General features: G+C 43.6%; 1 protein-coding gene across 1 annotated transcript in view; it reads left to right on the plus strand.

Annotated features, from left to right (window-relative positions):
* The window catches only part of LOC115111383 (GDNF family receptor alpha-2-like), a 73,151-nt gene that overhangs the window by 20,443 nt on the left and 31,820 nt on the right, over nucleotides 1–20,888 (plus strand). Inside the window, exons 3-4 of the mRNA XM_029637381.2 lie at nucleotides 9,080–9,166; nucleotides 16,750–17,113. Coding sequence (XP_029493241.1) covers nucleotides 9,080–9,166; nucleotides 16,750–17,113 — 451 coding nt within the window. The remainder of the gene's footprint in view (nucleotides 1–9,079; nucleotides 9,167–16,749; nucleotides 17,114–20,888) is intronic.

A 20,888-nucleotide genomic window follows, 5' to 3' on the forward strand; every position in this document is an offset into this window, starting at 1 on the left:
ATGGGGTTGAGGTCAGGGCTCTGTGCAAGTCAGTCAAGTTCACCGATCTCAACAGAACATTTCTGTATGGACCTCGCTTTGTGCACATGGGCATTGTCATGCTGAAACAGGAAAGGGCCTTCCCAAACTGTTGCTACAAAGTTGGAAGCACAGAATTTTCTAGAACGTCATTGTATGCTGTAGTGTTAAGATTTCCCTTCACTGGAACTAAGGGGCCTAGTCTGAACCATGAAAAACAGCCCCAGACCATTATTCCTCATCCACCAAACTTTACAGTTGGCACTATGCATTGGGGCAGGTAGCGTTCTCCTGGCATCTGCCAAACCCAAATTTGTCTGTCGGACTGCCAGATGGTGAAGCATGATTAATCCCTCCAGAGAACGCGTTTCCACTGCTCCAGAGTTAAACTGTGGCGAGCTTTACACCACTCCATGATTGGCATTACGCATGGTGATCTTAGGATTGTGTGCGGCTGCTCAGCCATGGAAACCCATTTCACGAAGCTCCTGATGAACAGTTATTGTGCTTACTTTGCTTCCAGAGGTAGTTTGGACCTCGGTAGTGAGTGTTGCAACCAAGGACAACATTTTTTTACATGCTACACGCTTCAGCACTCAGCGGTCCCATTCTGTGAGATTGTCTGGCCTACCACTTTGCGGCTGAGCCGTTGCTGCTCCTAGACGTTTCCACTTCACAATAACAGCACTTACAGTTTACCGGGGTAGCTCTAGCAGGGCAGAAATTTGACCAACTGATTTGTTGGAAAGGTGGCATCCTATAGTATGACTGTGCCACGTTGAAAGTCACTGAGCTCTTCAAATCAAATTTGATTTGTCACATACACATGGTTAGCAGATGTTAATGCGAGTGTAGCGAAATGCTTGTGCTTCAAGTTCCGACAATGCAGTAATAACCAACGAGTAATCTAACCTAACAATTTCACAACAACTACCTTATACACACAAGTGTAAAGGGATGAAGAATATGTACATAAAAATATATGAATGAGTGATGGTACAGAACGGCATAGGCAAGATGCAGTAGATGGTATCGAGTACAGTATATACATATGAGATGAGTAATGTTGTCACGTCCTGACCTTAGTTACTTTTTATTGTCTCTATTTTAGTTTGGTCAGGGCGTGAGTTGGGGTGGGCGTTCTATGTTTTGTGTTCTATATTTTCTATTTCTATGTGTTCGGCCTGGTATGGTTCCCAATCAGAGGCAGCTGGCAAATGTTGTCTCTGATTGAGAACCATACTTAGGCAGCCTGTTTTTCCACTATGGGTGTGGGTAGTTATTTTCTGTTTAGTGTTTTTGTTGCACCTTGCAGAACTGTTTGTTTGTTGTTTTTGTTCCAATATTCATCGTTATTCAAATATCATTATGAATACGTACCACGCTGCTCTTTAGTCCTATTCTCCTTCTCCCGACGACAACCGTTACAAATGTAGGGTATGTAAACATTATATGAAGTGGCATTGTTAAAAGTGGCTAGTGATACATTTTTCATCCATTTTTACACTATTAAAGTGGCTGGAGTTGAGTCAGTATGTTGGCAGCAGCCACTCAATGTTAGTGGTGGCTATTTAACAGTCTGATGGCCTTGAGATAGAAGCTGTTTTTCAGTCTCTCGGTCCCTGCTTTGATGCACCTGTACTGACCTCGCCTTCTGGATGATAGCGGGGTGAACAGGCTTGGGTGGTTGTTGTCCTTGATGATCTTTATGGCCTTCCTGTGACATCGTGTGTAGGTGTCCAGGATGCTTTCGATTGTGCATCTGTAAAAGTTTGTGTGCTTTTGGTGACAAGCCACATTTCTTCAGCCTCCTGAGGTTGAAGAGGTGCTGCTGCACCTTCTTCACCATGCTGTCTGTGTGGGTGGACCAATTCAGTTGGTCCGTGATGTGTACGCCGAGGAACTTAACTTACTACCCTCTCCACTACTGTCCCGTCAATGTGGATAGGGGGGTAGGGGGGACCTATTGGGGCGGTAAGCAAATTGGAGTGGGTCTAGGGTGTCAGGTAGGGTGGAGGTAATATGGTCCTTGATTAGTCTCTCAAAGCACTTCATGATGACGGAAGTGAGTGCTACGGGGCGGTAGTCATTTAGCTCAGTTACTTTAGCTTTCTTGGGAACAGGAACAATGGTGGCCCTCTTGAAGCATGTGGGAACAGCAGACTGGGATAAGGATTGATTGAATATGTCAATAAACACACCAGCGAGCTGGTCTGCGCATGCTCTGAGGACGCGGCTGCGGATGCCGTCTGGGCCTGCCGCCTTGCGAGGGTTAACACGTTTAAATGTTTTACTCACATCGGCTGCAGTGAAGGAGAGTCCGCCGGTTTTGGTAGCGGGCCGTGTCAGTGGCACTGTATTGTCCTCAAAGCGAGCAACGAAGTTGTTTAGTCTGTCTGGGAGCAAGACATCCTGGTCCGCGACGGGGCTGGTTTTCTTTTTGTAATCCGTGATTGACTGTGGATCCGCCACGTACCTCGTGTCTGAGTCGTTGAATTGAGACTCTACTTTGTCTCTATACTGACGCTAGCTTGTTTGATTGCCTTGCGGAGGGAATAGCTACACTGTTTGTATTCTGTCATGTTTCCGGTCACCTTGCCCTGATTAAAAGCAGTGGTTTGCGCTTTCATTTTTAACCGAATGCTGCCATCAATCCGCGGTTTTTGGTTTGGGAATGTTTTAACAGTTGCTGTGTGTACGACATCGCCAATGCTCTTGCTAATAAACTCGCTCACAGAATCAGCGTATTCGTCTATGTTGTTTGACGCAATGCGGAACATATCCCAGTCCACATGATCGAAGCAATCTTGAAGAGTAGAATCAGATTGGTCGGACCAGGTTTGAACAGACCTGAGCGTGTGAGCTTCCTTTTTTAGTTTCTGTCTATAGGCTGGGAGCAACAAAATGGAGTCGTGGTCAGCTTTTCCGAAAGGAGGGCGGGGGAAGGCCTTATATGTGTCGCGGAAGTTAGAATAACAATGATCCAGGATTTTACCAGCCCTGGTTGCACAATCGATATGCTGATAGAATTTAGGGAGTCTTGTTTTCAGATTAGCATTGTTAAAATCCCCAGCTACAATGAATGCAGCCTCAGAATATGTGGTTTCCAGTATACATAGAGTCAAATGAAGTTCGTTCAGGGCCATCGATGTGTCTGCTTGGGGGGGAATATATGCAGCTGAGATTATAATCGCCCTTCTTCTTACCGGAAAGATGCTTGTTTCTGTCGGCGCAATACGTGAAGAAACCAGCTGGCTGTACCGACTCCGATAGCGTGTCTCGAGTGAGCCATGTTTCCGTGAAGCAAAGAACGTTACAGTCTCTTATGTCTCTCTGGAATGCAACCCTTGCTCGGATTTCATCTACCTTGTTGTCAAGAGACTGGACATTGGCGAGTAGTATGCTCGGGAGCGGTGCATGATGTGCCCGTCTACGGAGCCTGACCAGAAGACCACTTCGTCTGCCCCTTTTACGTTGTTTTGGTTCGCCGGCTGGGATCCGATCCATTGTGGTGGGCAAAACAGAGGATCAGCTTCAGGTAAGTTGTATTCCTGGTCGTAATGTGAGGTGAGTTGACGTTGCTCTTATATCCAATAGTTCCTCCCGACTGTATGTAATGAAACCTAAGATTACCTGGGGTACCAATGTAAGAAATAACACGTATAAAAACTAAATACTGCATAGTTTCCTAGGAACGCGAAGCGAGGCAGCCATCTCTGTCGGCGCCGGAAGTGAGGCCATTCTGCTGACAATGTTTGTTTTTGGAGATTGCATGGCGGAGTGCTCGATTTTTATACACCTATCAGCAACGGGTGTGGCTAAAATAGCCAAATCCAGTAATTTGAATGTCTATCCACATACTTTTGTCTGATGTCCTGGTCAGGTTCCATGGTCAGGTCCAAACCCCTGTTGAGTGTGAGAAACCCAGCAGCATTGCAGTCCTTGACACACTGAAATTGGTGTACCTGACAACTACTACCATACCCCGTTCAAAGGCACTTAAAGCTTTTGTCTTGCCAATTCAACCTCTGAATGGCATGCATACACAATCCATGTCTCAAGGCTTAAATCTTCTCCCCTTCATCTACACTGATTGAAATGGATTTAACAAGTGACATCAATAAGTGCTCACTGCTTTCACAAAGATTCACCTGGTCAGTCCATGTCATGGAAAGAGCAGGTGTTTCAGGTAAGACCCAAGTGCAGACGGTGTAGAAGTAACAATGTTTATTGTAACAGGGGCAGGCAAACGATAGGTCGAGGCAGGCATGGGTCGGTAATCCAGAGTAGGGGCAAAGGTACCTTACGGCAGGCAGGCTCAGGGTCAGGCAGGCGGGCTCAGAGTCAGGACAGGCAGAGCTCAAAACCAAGAGGGCGAGAAAAGAGACTGGAAAAAGCAGAAGCTGAGACACAAAACGCTGGTAGGCTTGAACAAACAAGACGAACTGGCACAGACAGAAAACAGGTAAAATACCCAGGGGATAAGTGGGGAAGATGGGCGACACCTGGAGGGGGGTGGAGAGAAGCACAAGGACAGGTGAAACAGATCAAGGCGTAACGGTACCACCCCTCTAGGGACGTCACCTGGCATCCTACTTGGGCGCATACCTGGTTGAGCAGGGTGCCAGCGCTGGAACTCAGAGATGAGTCCTGGGTCCAGGATGTACCTAACAGAGGCTCAGCACCTCTCCTCTCTCTGGGCCATAACCCTCCCAGTCAACCAGGTACTGGAATCCCCTGCCCCGAGGTCAAACCCTCAGGAGACATCTCACCATGTGCTCCGGTCGTCCGTCAATGAGATGGGGGAGAGGGGTGGGCCTGGAAACAGGAGACAAGGGGCATTCAGTCATGGGAATGGAGAGGGGTTGAGTGGGGATGCCCAGTTCGGATGCCAGGGTAAGGTCCATGAGACTCACTTCGGCCCCAAGTCGATGAGTACCTGGAGAGACTTGGACTGGTCGCCCCACCGCAGTATGGCATGGAGAGGGGGGTGAGCAAGGGGAGATGAGAAATTGTCTGTGATGCCCACCAGAGTATTCACTCTTACGAATGAGCTAGGTCTGTTGAAGGGACAGGCAGACACATTGTGACTGGCAGTACTGCAGTATAGACAACTCTTGGTCTCAAGTCTGCGTACCCGTTTGGCTGGAGACAGCCTAGCCCTGCTGAGCTGCATCGGCTTAGGAAGAGCTGAATCGGCAGTCTCCGGAGGCTCTTGGAGGGACTTGGGTAAGCTCGGATCCTCTCGGGGACGTAGACGCCGGGGACTTCCTTAGTTCAGATGCAAGGTGGGATCCTTGAGTGAGCGATTGGGACCACAATTGGACCTCTTCTCCCTCATACGTTCCCATAGCCAACCATCGATCCGGATGGTTAAAGTGATGAGTGAGTCGAGATCAGTCGGAAGTTCTCGGGCTGCCAGCTCATCCTTTACCTCCTCCGATAATCCATGCAGGAACGTGTTGAACAGCGCTTCCGGGTTCCAAGTACCATCCTCTGCTGGCGTGCGGAACTCCACCACATAGTCTGCCACACTGAGGGAGTCCTGCCAAAGCTGGAGTATCTTCCAGGCAGCCTCTCTCCCGGACACTGGAGCGTCAAACTTCTCACCTCCGCCACGAATATCTCCAAACTGAGGCAGATGGCAGATTGCTGCTCCCACACCGCCATGGCCCAGGCGAGTGTCCTCCCGGACATCAGCGTGATAATGTACGCTATCTTCGAGCAGTCCGAGGGGAATGAAGAAGGCTGCAGCTCGAAAACGAGGGAGCACTAGGAGAGAAAGGCCAGGCAGGTTCTGGAATCACCATCGTAGCGCTCCGAGGGAGGTAAGCAGGGTTCCCGGAAAACCGGGGTGATGGCGCTGCTCCCAGTTGGGTTACTGAGGGGCTGGGAGGTTTCAGTCGTGGTAGGCTGCCTGGTAGGAAACACACAGAATTTCTCCCACAATGCGTCCAATGCTAGGTCGTGACGTTTGGCCATATCTTAGAACCCTTCTATCAGACTGCGAAGCAACTCCTCGTGTCTACTAACGATGGCTCCTTGGGAGGAGATAGCGTTGCGTGACTTCCACCCCTGTCTTTTAGACATTTGGCATTATTGTAAACCATCTTTAGTTTGACTTCTATAAAGTGGTGTATTTCCATAGCTGTTTTACTGTAGTTTCTCCCTTTGTTCTTTAGGATACTAAGATAATGTATCGTAATACAATGCCTCGGTTTTGCTTTCAACAAACGTACTGTGAACCCACATAAGACTGTGTTATTAATTGGGGTGGCAGGGTAGCTTAGTGGTTAGAGTGTTTGACGAGTAACCGGAAGGTTGCAAATTCAAACGCCCGAGCTGACAAGGTACAAATCTGTCGTTCTGCCCCTGAACAGGCAGTTATCCCACTGTTCCTAGGCCGTCATTAAAAATAAGAATTTGTTCTTAACCGACTTGCCTAAATAAAGGTAAAATAAAAATATTCAGTGAAATTTTCAAGGCTATGTTTTTTATTCCGCCTGATCCGCAGCCTGATAATGAAAAATGCACCGTAGTGTACAACATGATCAACACATTATACATTTACATTAGTCATTTCGCAGACACTCTTATCCAGAGCAACTTACAGTAGTGCATGCAAACATAAGTGAAGCACACACTACCTTCCATTGAAGTAGCATCAGCACGGAGCGGTGTGATAAACAAAATGGTGATATCTATTGATTGGAGGGTTATCCACTGAGCTTCACATCTCCCCACAGATTTAGGATTTTCTCATTTGCTGCGGTGGGCTCCCTGTCTGTCCCACAACAGCCTTGCTGTGTTTCTGTTAAGATCAAAATGCAAAAGCTATTACACACTGGAGGGTTTGTCTGAATCACACCGAATGGCTGTGAATTTTAAACGCAGGATTAGGGGCTTCTGAGAGAGAGTCACAGGGGAGTAGTGCAGTCAGTTGAGTGCTAATTTGACATTTTTTACAAACATAGCCCTGGCAGTTCAGCGTTGGAGGCTGCCTGACCCAAACCACAGAACACCATGGCCAAATGTTCTTTCCAAAAGGAAATTATCTGACCGTGGTGAACGATCTGCTTTGCATATCACAAAATTAGCCAACTGTTCACACTATTGAAATCTTCAGGGTGTAAAATGTGTTATTGGTTAGACAGACCAATTAAGAGCCAAAAACTAAAGTTGACAACATCTGTAGAATTCAACCTTCACTGGTTTCTGTTATTAACATTTTAGGTACACTATACAGTAGATAATTGCTCATTGCTATAGCACAGAAAAACTGGTATTATCATGTGCAATGATTCTAAAACCATGACTCCTTGCCTTAGAAACATGTGAAGGTTAACAACTTTTGATATATTTTGAGATCATACTGTGTCTGCATGTGTGTATTCCTTTATTTAATGCACCTCTACACATACCCTGTAATTCATGTGCCACTATATTATATGGGTGTGAGCATACTTTCATTTTCAGTGTTATCAAAAACTTTTTCATCATACTGTATATTATTTTATTTTAAAAATATATCCGGCTTCTTGTCACTTTCTCCTAATCCCTGCCTACATGAACATATCTACCTCAAATACTCCAGTATCCCTGCACATTGTACATTTGGTACTGGCACTGACCCTACAGTGAATTCGGAAAGTATTCAGACCCCTTGACTTTTTCCACATTTTGTTACGTTACAGCCTTATTCTAAAATTGATTCAATTGTTTTTTTACCTCATCAATCTACACACAATACCCCATGATGACAAAGCAAAAACAGGTTTTTAGAAATGTTTGCAAAAAAACGTGTATGTCACATTTACATAAGTGTTCAGAACTTTTACTCAGTACTTTGTTTAAGCACCTTTGGCAGCGATTACAGCCTCAAGTCTTCTTGGGTATAACGCTACAAGGTTGGCACACCTGTATTTGGGGAGTTTCTCCCATTCTTCTCTGCAGATCCTCTCAAGCTCTGAAAGGTTGGATAGGGAACGTCGCTGCACAGCTATTTTCAGGTCTCTCCGGAGATGTTCGATTGGGTTCAAGTCCGGGCTCTGGCTGGGCCACTCAAGGACATTCAGAGACTTGTCCTGAAGCCACTCCTGCATTGTCTTGGCTTTGTGCTTAGGGTCGAGGAACTCTAGAGCTCTGTCAGAGTGACCATCGGGTTCTTGGTCAACTCCCTGACCAACGTCCTTCTCCCCTGATTACTAAGTTTGGCCGGGCTACCAGCTTTAGGAAGAGTGTTAGTGATTCCAAACTTCTTCCATTTAAGAATGATGGAGGCCACTGAATTCTTGGGGACCTTCAATGCTGCAGAAATATTTTGGTATCCTTCCCCAGATCTGTGCCTCGACACAAACCTGTCTCTGAGCTCTAAGGACAATTCCTTCGACCTCATGGCTTGGTTTTTGCTCTGACATGCACTGTCAACTGTGGGACCTTATATAGACAGGTGTCCAAATCATGTCCAATCAATTACATTTACCACAGGTGGACTCCAATCAAGTTGTAGAAACATCTCAAGGAGGGTCAATAGAAACAGGATGCACCTGAGCTCAATGTCGAGTCTCATACCAAAGGGTCTGAATACTTATGTAAATTAGGTTTATCTGTTTTTTATCTTTAATAAATTTGCAAACATTTCTAAAAATCATTTTTTGCTTCATCGTTAGGGGGTATTGTGTGTAGATTGAGGATTTTTTTCTTACATTTTAGAATAAGGCTGTAACGTAACAAAATGTAGAAAAGTGAAGGGGTCTCAATACTTTCCGAATGCACTCCGTTCATCTTTCCCTGATCCTGACTAGTCTCCCAGTCCCTGCTACTGAAAAACATCCCCACAGCATGATGCTGCCACCACCACGCTACGGTGGTAGGGATGGTATGAGCCAGGTCATGAGCAGTGGCTGGTTTCCTCTCTTATTTCTCCTTTTTTCATTTCTTATTTTTATTAGTTATAATATTTTATATTGAATACCCCACTGTTTGATAGGGCTTGCAAGTTAAGCAGTTCACTGTAGTTATGCATGTGACAAATTAAACTTGAACTTGACTGTTTTCCCAGGTCGAGAGTTTTATGAAACATCCCCTTATGAACCTGTGATGCCTGTTCGCCACCCTGATGCATTCCGTCTCGCTTCCATTATCTCAGGTAAGAGCGACCATTTTATGTAAAACTAAATGACTATGCCATATGAAAAGACTATAAAAATACAATGACATGTAATAAGTATAATTACAACACTTATAAAAATACAATGACATGTAATAAGTATAATTACAACACTAATACTCTTAAAGATACAAGATAGAACAGGAAGGATTTCTTATTTCATGAAAAAAAAATGCTCATGGCTGAGGGAAGCGGTTTGCCCGTTTCTCTCCAATGAGGTAATTTATGGATAATATTTTTTGTCCATTTGGGCGACTCCTTTTGTCTCAACAGCCCCAAAGCCAAAAGTTCCATTCAGCCTCTTTAAGGCTTTTATTAAGTAAATATTATGGATTCCTCTTTATATTCCTTGGTTCTCCAAGGGGGGGTCTTGCTTACATAAACCCATGTATTTGCCTCCATATTCCCATCTATAGATTTTCCTTTCAGTTTGATTTCCTATTTGGTTTACTAATTACAAAGCAATTATTCAGCATGGGAACTATTGCTCACATTTAATTAACTGGTTGTTACTGAGAGGGCATTACTAATCAATGCAGATCTTATTATAAGACATGGCAAAAAAAAAACGAAGGTTAGATTGGAGGATCGCAGGGCCATTGCCACAGCTATAGGAGATATAGGCTATAGTCACTTGAAAATCCAATCATTTTCTTTCATCCAGTTCCTACAGAAATTGCCGGAGGATGATCCAGCCTCATTTGCCAAAAGCAGTATACAGCAGAGATGCCACATTTGCTTTTCCTGGCCGATGCCTCATGCTTTGTTTCATATCTTGGAGGTACAAGAAAGACATGCTTTTTGCATAATCCCTTTAGCTTGAAGTCAGCAAATGACATGGTTGTTTGAAAATATACTGGTTTGATATATCAAAAAAGGAGAGCACCAGACAAAATATAAATTGGAAGTTGCTTTGAATACCTTGGCGTTTTAGATTGTTAAGAAGGCCATCTGCCTTTCTTTACTCTATAGTACTAAAATTGTTGGAGCTCAGGTAGCTTACGTCTTGGTTATTTTTCAGCTCATTTAAAACATGTTAATATGTGTCTGAGACTCATTAATATGTCCATTGTTGTTAAAAATGTTTCCTACACTCTTTCAAAGGTGAAAAATCTGATTTGCTCTCCTAAATCCATTTAGCCTCTAGCCCTAGGTTACTTATTATTTATCATTTCAGAGGACAGAATCATTGATTGTGGTAGTGAGAAAAGCCCACAGGCAAACATATAAGTAATTACACAGTTGTTCTCTGAAATACTTTTCCCTTTGATTTCAACTGCACAAAAGTGTGCTTAATCACTTATAAAACGGTAAACTGAACCGAAGCTCAGGGAATGTGATATCTTGCTGTGTTGATGAGGATGGCGAAAAACACTCTCCAGGAGGAAGGTTAGAAAATTGAAAAATAATCTCTACAACTTCAAGAGTTTATAGTGAGAGAGATAAGGGGGAAAACATTGATGAGAAAAAAAACCACTCCACTGTATCTCCAAATGAACACAGGGCAAAGCAACAAAGCAACTGACAGAGAGGAGGATGCCAGCCTGCTTTACCAAGTCAACTCTCACAAGTCCACCATTTTCTTACTTCAAGTTGTACAAGAACATAGTCTTACTCTTGGGCATTGTGATGGATATTGGATAGCACTCGTATCATTTTTCCACCTCAACCGGTTGGCCCCTAATCAAAGCCCAGATGAAAATGATTGTCGTATTACGAAATATCCCATAGCATACTAGTATATAATTGACTGTAATTTCTATTTTATTTTACACAAATTATTCTGTCCTTGTGACCCAATTTTGAGTTAATTCACTTATTATCTATGCAGATTCCAGGATTTTTTAAAAAGCAGCCCACACCGGCCCTCCAGAATTTGAGTTTGACTCCCCTTAGTTAGACCTTCTTACTCAGCCTAATAATCCTCTCACCTCTCTGTTCCACATGCCCATCAACTAATTCAATTCAGAAACCTATTTCTACAGCTGGGGAAAAAGGATCAGCATGCAGCCCAATGCTAGACGTCCTCACCTTACCCTCATAACAATGACTGTTTCATTGTCAAAGACAATGTTGCCCTGATGTGTGCTAGAGTACTGTCGTTGTTCAGCTGATGTACTATGTGTAGTTATAATCCGTTTACATTTACAATTAGCTCACAGTTACCTCTTTGTTTTCTTCATGGACACTTAATGAGTGTTGGGGGTCTACGGGTAACGTATTAGTTGTTTGTGCAGTCAGCTTTATTCTAAGAAGGTGGTATTAAATAGAATACTGAATAATCCTCCAAACATGGGCCTGGCAACCCTCATTAGTCGGTTTTGTTGGTACAATTAGACATTCTACACTAATGTTTGGGGAATACGTGAATCGACTCACTTGCATATTTCTGCTGCAATGATATTTGTCTCAGGTTTTATATGAATGATTGTCAAATTTGGAAAACATTTCTGAACTGGTAAAGCAGCCATTATCTTCTTAGAGCACATAATACATCTTCTAAAACAGTTTTCCTACTGATACCATAGCAGATCCCAAACATGGGCAGTCAGGCTTTCTGTAGGCAAATGTAGTAGTGTGTAGTCAAGGCATTCCCTGGCCACTGGAAACCTTGCTGTGACACAAGCCTGAGCTAAAAAACTGATGAATCCTTTGACATGGAAATGCTTGACATGCTCCCAGGGGTATGGACTAAAGACTTTCTAGCAAGCCCCTGCACACTCACCAAGGGCTATATTAAATCCAAACTTTGGCACCCATCCTAATTACAGTGAGCATACCTGAAGCCAAGAGCCCCACTCTAACCTGTACTGAACTCCTGCTCCCCGGAGTCCAGGATGATATATGAAATGCAGGTTTCAAATCATGGAGAGAGAGAGCAATTACTGTGGAAGGAAGATCCCTTACTTTGGAAAATGTGTAAATCCAGATCCCTTGACTGGGCTGTACTTACTGCACTGTGCTTTTCAGGAGATGGCCATCACATAGTTTTAATTTATGAGCACTGTGGACGAACGCCCTATTATAACCCTGTTTATAGCCCAGTCAAAGAGCGGGGACATCATAAAATAAATTCAGTGTATTTTTTGTGTGAGCCAAAAACCAATTAAAGTCACACATGTTGCTACATAGCGTGCACTGCATGATAAACATGCCTCTGACTTGCATGCAAAGATGCCTCAACAGAGCCACATTGTAACAGTCACCACCAACAAAGGTTTATTTCAATGCAGCAACATGCAGATAAACAGTTGTTGTCCCACAGTGAACATCTTCGATGAACTGGAATAATCAGGACACAGCACTCTATTTCCAGGATGACTTAATACAGCAGAAGGCTCTGGGTATTGTGATGGTGAGGCCATTCCAAGAGGTTTCCCAAGACTGGCTGTATCTGCTGTGTGCAGCAATGGGACTACACCGAAAGAGATATGAGAATTGTGTGTTCATTAGAGCTCGTGTGAAGGGCTGATCGTGATGATGATTGGCCGGGTTAATTGAAAACACTTGAGCAGGTATACGGAAGTGGTGGTCCAATCATTTGGCAGGAGACGGCACATTGTTCCCTTTGTCAGTGATGACCTGCTGTGATCAACAAGCCTTCCATTTTTGCAAGTTGCCCATCACCCTTCTTGCATTACTGAAAGGTGTATAGGCAAAACCTTTCATAAGGCACTAGAAATGTTTTATTTTTCTGTAACAATATATCTTCCATCCAGCTACTCTCTCTGATTATATGTAGAGGGCCTTTGTGTCAGGATATCTCTCTGCTTTGAGTACCCAATTCAATCTCTTCTCCCCAATCAGAAAAGGTAAAACCTCACTGCTTGGTCAGATAAATAAATAAATATTTGTGCCTCTTCCTTCTCTTATTTAGTTTTTATCCTGGAACCCCTGTGCCCCACATTACAGGCTGCAGATGGCCAGAGGAGATTTAGGTGCTGCAATCCATCACTGTTATGTGTAGCGCCTTTGGACAGCACCCCCAAACCACCCCTCCAGCTGGACTGGCCTGGTTCTGGACCACTTTGGCCAGGTTTGGCCCAGTTTGGCCTCATTCCCTGCTGCTAATATCAGCATTTCTTTGGAGTCCAATTTAGTATTTTATTAGGATCCCTATTAGCTGTTGCCAAGGTAGCAGCTACTCTTCCTGGGGTCCAAACAGAGATAAAACATTATACAAAACATTGTGCATTATACAAATGTACATTGCTCCATTCTTACATTTCAATACTACATTACATTACTAAGAAAAATGTGTGGGTGCGTGTAGAGTGGGTGTTTTAGAGTGTGTGTGTTAGTGTGTGTGTGTTAGTGTGTGTGTGTTAGAGTTTGTGTGTTAGTGTGTGTCTCTCACAGTCCGCATTGTGCTGTGAGGTGTTGTTTTATCTGGTTTTTTAAATTCCGATTTTACTGCTAGCTTGAATTACCTGAGGTGGAAGACAGTTACATATAGTCATGGCTCTATATTACGGTGTGCTTCCTAGCCTCTGTTCTGGACTTGGGGACTGTGAAGAGACCTCTGGTGGCAAGTTTTGTGGGTTATGTATGTGTGTCTGAGCTGCGATTGAACAGACAGTTCGGTACGTCAATACCTCTTACAAAGACCTGCAGTGATGCAGTCAATCTCTACTCTAGTTTGAGCCAGAATAAATTGATATGCATGTTGTTGATATTAGCCCCCCGTGCTCTGTTCTGGACCAACTGTAATTTGCCTATGTCCTTTGTTGCAGCACTTGACCATATAAGTGGGCAGTAGTTCAGCCTATGGGACTTGTTTGGTTGATTGTGAGGTCAAGAAAGCAGAGCAGCACATTATCTTGGACAGATCTCTCCATATTTTAGCAACTGTTGAATCAATATGTTTTTGACAATGTCAGCTTACAATTGAGAGTTACACACCAAGCAGTTTATTCTCCTCAACTTGCTCAATCGGATTATTATACTTTACTAGATTTAGATGAGGTTTAGGGTTTAACTAATGATTTGTCCCAAATACAATGCTTTTAGTTTTTTATTTATCACTTATTACTAATAATCCATTCTAAAACTGACAGTAGCTCTTTGTTAAGTGTTGCAGTGATTTCACTTGCTGTGGTAGCTGATGTGTATGATGTTGATTCATGGGCATACATAAAGATCATCACAGATCATCCCACAGCCCTTGACCTAGCATGTTCTCCTCCTGGGGGCAGCCTTGGTGAATGAGGGATAAAGACAAAGCTAACAAAGCAAAAATGTTTTCCAATCTTTACTAAATGGAATCCACCTTTTCATTTTCCCCCTATCGACAGGAAGTTGCGTCTATGTGTCCATGTGGTTGAAAAAGAGATCATTCGCTTTTTTGGGGTTCTTTTGACTGTAACACCTGTTCCACTAGTGTATACACCCTATACACATCGAGAGCATCCTGACTGGTTGCATCACTGCCTGGTATGGCAACTGCTCGACCTCCGACTGCAAGTCACTACAGAAGGTAGTGCGAATGGCCCAGTACATCACCGGGACCAAGCTTCCTGCCATCCAGGACCTCTATAACAGGCGGTGTCAGAGGAAGGCTCTAAAAATTGTCAAAGACTCCAGCCACCCAAGTCATAGACTGTTCTCTCTAGTACCACACGGCAAGCGGTACCAGAGCGCCAAGTCTAGGTCCAAGAGGCTTCGAAACAGCTTCTACCGCCAAGCCATAAGACTGCTGAAAATCTAGTCAAATGGCTACCCTGACTATTTGTAGTGACCCCCCCCCCCCCCCCTCCCCCACTCACCCCTGTTGTCATCTATGCATAGTCACTTTAATAACTCTACCTACATGTACATACTACTTCCAATAACCGGTGGCCCCTTCACATTGACTCTGTATCGGTACTCCCATGTATATAGTCTCATATTGTTATTTCACTGCTGCTCTTTAATTGTTTCTTAGCCTAGTGGTTAGAGCGTTGGACTAGTAACCGAAAGGTAGCAAGTTCAAATCCCTGAGCTGACAAGGTACAAATCTGTCGTTCTGCCCCTGAACAGACAGTTAACCCACTGTTCCTAAGCCGTCATTGAAAATAAGAAATTGTTCTTAACTGACTTGCCTAGTAAAATAAAGGTAAAAAAAAAAAAAAATCGGTATTTTTTTTAAACTGCATTATTAGATAGGGGCAGAGTAAGCATTTCACTGTAAGGTCTACTACACCTGTTGTATTCTGCGCATGTGACTAATAAGATTTGATTTGATGTTATTTGTTATATGTTATACTAATGAAATTGTGTTTCCATAGCTAGGGGTGACAACAATCCCTGCATAATCAAAATGGTTGCTTTGTGAGAAGGTGTTAAAGTTAGCCATTGTTATGTAAATGCAGGCTGGAATGTACCAGTGGCCTGGCGTTGGCCCCAGGTGAGAGCAGGTCCAGTGAGACACGGGTGCCAGCCTGCTTAGATGGAAACAGAAAAACCTGAGCCTTTTGGGTAAAATGTGTGGTTTATCCTGGACAGAAATGCTCCATGTTTGTGTGATGTCCATTCTGTGTATGGCATTTCTAGGATTGATCATCTGTGATTCACCACTTACAGACAGTACAGCTGCTCATGCAGTCCATCTGAAAGGTTTTTCCTCATTGCTGCGTGATAGACACAGAGTGAGATTGGTTCTGATGAATCTCCCTGGATGTCACCAAGCCAGCGCACCCTCTGAAATACCATCATCTACAGGAAGAGGGAGGTTATGTTCTCTGATACAGTCTAAGTACAAGGGAAGCGGAATGTGAGTGAGTGTGATACTCTTTTATTAGTGATATCTCAAAAGCAGATGGGCATGTACCACCACCACCAGTCCAAACTGCTCTCAGACTATGTACATTTATTGACTTCTGTTTTCTACAATATCTAGATGACATGGTGTGATCACAGTAAGTAAAGGAAATGGTTCATCTGCCACTTAAACTGTCCAATAGGCCACAATACTGCAGCACAGTGAGCCTTTCCCATGTCCTTGAGCTCCTGTGTTTAATATTCCATACTCACAAACCAATTACACATGTCAATAAGCAACAAGACATCTAATTCACATGTTGTAAACAGTATCAAGGTCTGTGTTATGGTGTTTAGTTACAGTGGTACATCATGTTCTTTCTTAGTGGTGGGAAGAATCCAGGGAGACATGAAGCAATCACATGAGCAGAATCAACTTCATTCATTCACATTTCACTCAAGGCCTCTCCAAATCAATTATTCAGTAAGAATGGATATAGGCGAGCTATCCAAGTCTCAGATGGCTTGGCGTTGGCTTGGAAAAAAATATATGATATTGAATAACCCCTAGCATAGGGAGAGCACTAGACCATCATCATGAAGCCCACTTTCAGCACTCACACACTTGACAACATAAATGGTCATAAGTAGTCAGAGCACATCAATTTAACTTGTGTTATGTGTTATCATGATGGTGTCAAATAATTTTGTCACGAGCCAGTTAACAAATGCTATAGGTCAGACCCATAATAACAACACAGCTTTGCAATAGATAGTTAAGTGCATATTATTTTTCCAATGCTCCCCTTCCCCCTTCTCTGCAGGGATGCACACTATCACCCCTAAAGCCAACACCTGCTCTGACCCCAGCAAGACTTGTAACCCGTGCCTGGACGCAGCGAAGGCCTGCAACCTCAACAACACCTGTAAGAAACAGCGCTCCACCTACATTGCCACTTGCAGCAAAGGGGAACCGTGTAACCGTAAGCGCTGCCACAAGGCCCTGAGGCAGTTCCTGGACCGTGTGCCCACCGACTACAGCCACCAGCTGCTCTTCTGCCCCTGCCAGGACCTGGGCTGTGCTGAACGGAGGAGGCAGACCATCGTGCCCTTCTGCTCCTTCGAGGACAAAGTCAAACCCTACTGCCTGGAGCTAAGGAAGAACTGCCGCCAAGACCCCCTCTGCAGGTAAGAGTTTTATGAGTGGGGGATTTGTCTGTGTGTGTGTCCATACTTCCATATAAAAAAGTATTGACTCAGAGGGTTGAATACTGTTGTAATCAAAATATATTAGTGTTTTATTTTTCATATATATATTTTTTTACACACATTAGAATTTTTCTTCCACTTTGACATTACAGAGTATTTTGTGTAGATCGTTGACAAAAAAAGGACAATTAAATACGTTTTAATCCCACCTTGTAACAAAACAAAACAAAACAACACAAAAAAAAGACAATTAAATACGTTTTAATCCCACCTTGTAACAAAACAAAACAAAACAACACAAAAAAAGGACAATTAAATACGTTTTAATCCCACCTTGTAACAAAACAAAACAAAACAACACAAAAAAAGTCAAGGGGTGTGAATACTTTCTGAAGGCACTGTACCTTAACGTGTAACATCAACAAATTTTAACATACTGGTACAACTTTGTTGTCCATAAAAACTGAAAGGTTTATTTTTGTTCTTTAATTGCCAATCGTCCAGACACGACATGACACACAAGGCTGAAAGAAGCATAGGAGCAGCCGAAGAGCAGTGCCTCTGGAGCAGGTTCGGGGTTAATAAGTGACTTTTTCAAGGGTGCAGCCGTCAGCCTAGCTTTTTGAACGGGCAACCCTCTGGTTACTGGCCTGCCCCACAACAGTATAAACTAGCAGCGCACTGGAGGATCTGTCTTTTTCAGCCATCTATTTCATGTGTTTCAGGGGTGCAGCATCCACTTATCAAAAAATATGTTTTCATTGTCACACACCAAATAGGTGCAGGGAAATGTGTTGTAAGTCATAGTAATACAGCACCCCTGAAGCAAATTAGGGTTAAGTGCATTCCTCACTGGCACATTGTCAGGTTTTTCACTTTGTCGATTCAGGTATTTGAACTAGTGACCTTTTGTTTGACAAGCCCAACGCTCTAACCACTAGGCTATCTGCTGCCCTACATGCATATGTGCGTACGTGCCTCAGTGAGCGAGCTATTGGCCAAATGCAGGTATTGCTGAAATGAATTATCATACTCTTATATACCCTTATATATGGTAAATAGGAAAAGAAGATCAGATAAAGAATGTTGGACTGCAATCTCCTCCTGTGACATCCTAAAGTTTAGATTTCAGTGTTCAGCATCGCCTCAAGTTGATGTTGAGACTGGTGTTTTGTGGGTACTATTTAATGAAGCTGCCAGTTGAGGACTTGTGAGGCATCTGTTTCTAAAACTAGACACTCTAATGTACTTGTCCTCTTGCTCAGTTATGCACCGGGGCCTCCCACTCCTCTTTCTATTCTGGTTAGGGCCAGTTTGCGCTGTTCTGTGAAGGGTGTAGTACACAGCGGTGTACGAGATCTTCAGTTTCTTGGCGATTTCTCGCATGGAATAGCCTTCATTTCTGAGAGCAGGAATAGGCTGACGATTTTCAGAAGAAAGGTCTTTGTTTCTGGACATTTTGAGCCTGTAATCGAACCTACAAATACTGATGCTCCAGATACTCAACTAGTCTAAAGAAGGACAGTTTTATTGCATCTTAGACATGCTGCAAGGAGGCATGAGGACTGCAGATGTGGCCAGGGCAATAAATTGCCATGTCTGTACGTGAGATGCCTAAGACAGCGCTACAGGGAGACAGGACGGAAACCTAATCATCCTCACAGTGGCATACCACGTGTAACAACACCTGCACAGGATCGGCACATCCGAACATCACACCTGCGGGACAGGTACAGGATGGCAACAACAACTGCCTGAGTTACACCAGGAACACACAATCCCTCCATCAGTGCTCAGACTGTCCGCAATAGGCAGACAGAGGCTGGATTGAGGGCTTGTAGGCCTGTTGTAAGGCAGGTCTTCGCCAGACATCACCGGCAACAATGTCATCTATGGGCACAAACCTACCGTCGCTGGACAAGACAGGACTGGCAAAAAGTGCTCTTCACTGACGAGTCGCGTTTTTCTCTCACCAGGGGTGGTGGTCAGATTCGCGTTTATCGTCGAAGGAATGAGCGTTACACCGAGGCCTGTACTCTGGAGCGGGATCGATTTGGAGGTGGAGGGTCCATCATGGTCTGGGACGGTGTGTCACAGCATCATCGGACTGGGCTCGTTGTCATTTCAGGCTATCTCAATGCTGTGTGTTACAGGGAAGACATCCTCCTCCCTCATGTTGTACCCTTCCTGCAGGCTCATCCTGACATGACCCTTGACAGAACTTGACAGAGCTCCTCTCCCCTCCAACTCTTCCCGGGGTCCTTAGTGTACAAGAGAAAGTAGTGCACTATGGTTTTTCTTTTCCCAAATTATGTTCTCAGTTTTATTTTTCTTGGTTTGAAGTTTGTACAATTGTTCATAGAGAAACAACTAAATTGGATGTTCTGAGTCCATGTCAATGATTAAATCACATCAGAATACCTTATTTGGGGGGTGATGGGTTGGGGCTGCTTTGCTGCCTCAGGACCTGGACGACTTGCCTTAATAGAAGGAACCATGAATTCTGCTCTGTATCAGAGAATTTTACAGGAGAATGTCAGGCCATCTGTCTGTGAGCTGAAGCTGGGTCATGCAGCAAGACAATGATCCAAAACACACAATCAAATCTACATGAAAATGGCAAAAAATTAACTAATTTTAAGTCTTGGAAGTCAAGACCTAATCCCAAATGAGATGTTGTGGCAGTTCATGCTTGAAAATCCCCACCTTTTGCTGAGTTACAGCTGTTCTGCATGGAAGAGTCGGCCAAAATTCCTCCCCAGCGACATGAGACACTGATCAACAACTACAGGAAGTGTTTTGTTTGAGTCATTGCAGCAAAATGTGGCAATTGCTTTTTCACACAGGGACATTGGATGTTGTATAATTTTGTTAATGAAATAAATATGTAATTGTGTTATTTTTTCACTCAGGTACCCATTATCTAATATTAGGTTTTAGTTGAAAATCGGAAGATCTGAACATTCAGTATAAAAAAATATGCAAAAGTAGAGAACATTAGAAAGGGGGCAAATACTTTTTCACAGCACTTAACTCATGAAACCACACAATCCTTGACCATATACAGTACCAGTCAAAAGTTTGGACACACAAAGTGTTAAACAAATCCAAATATATTTTATATTTGAGATTCTTCAAAGAAGCCACCCTTTGCCTTGATGACAGCTTTGCACACTCTTGGCATTCTTTCAACCACTTTCATGAGGTAGTCACCTGGAATGCATTTCAATTAACAGGTATGCCTTGATATAAGTTAAATAGTGGAATTTCTTTGAGCCAATGAATTGTGTTGTGACGGGGTAGGGGTGGTATACAGAAGATAGCCCTATTTGTTAAAAGACCAAGTCCAAATTATGGTAAAAACAGCTCAAATAAGCAAAGAGAAATGACAGCCCATCATTACTTTAAGACATGAAGGTCAGTCAATCCAGAAAATGTCAAGAACTTTAAGTGTCTTCAAGTGCTGGAGGAAACGGGTACAAAAGTATCTATATCCACAGTAAAACGAGTCCTATATCGACATATTCTGAAAGGCCACTCAGCAAGGAAGATGTCACAAAATTGTGGGCAGAACTGAAAATTGTGTGCGAGCAAGGAGGCCAGCTCTGTCAGGAGGAATGGGCCAAAATTCAACCAACTTATTGTGGGAAGCTTGTGGAAGTGTCAAACGTTCCGGGTAGCCAAGTTAACAGTTTAAAGGCAATGCTACCAAATGCTAATTGAGTGTATGTAAACTTCTGACCCACTGGGAATG

The sequence above is a fragment of the Oncorhynchus nerka genome, linkage group LG27 (assembly GCF_034236695.1).
Source record: "Oncorhynchus nerka isolate Pitt River linkage group LG27, Oner_Uvic_2.0, whole genome shotgun sequence".
In the NCBI taxonomy this organism is placed as follows: Eukaryota; Metazoa; Chordata; class Actinopteri; order Salmoniformes; family Salmonidae; genus Oncorhynchus; species Oncorhynchus nerka.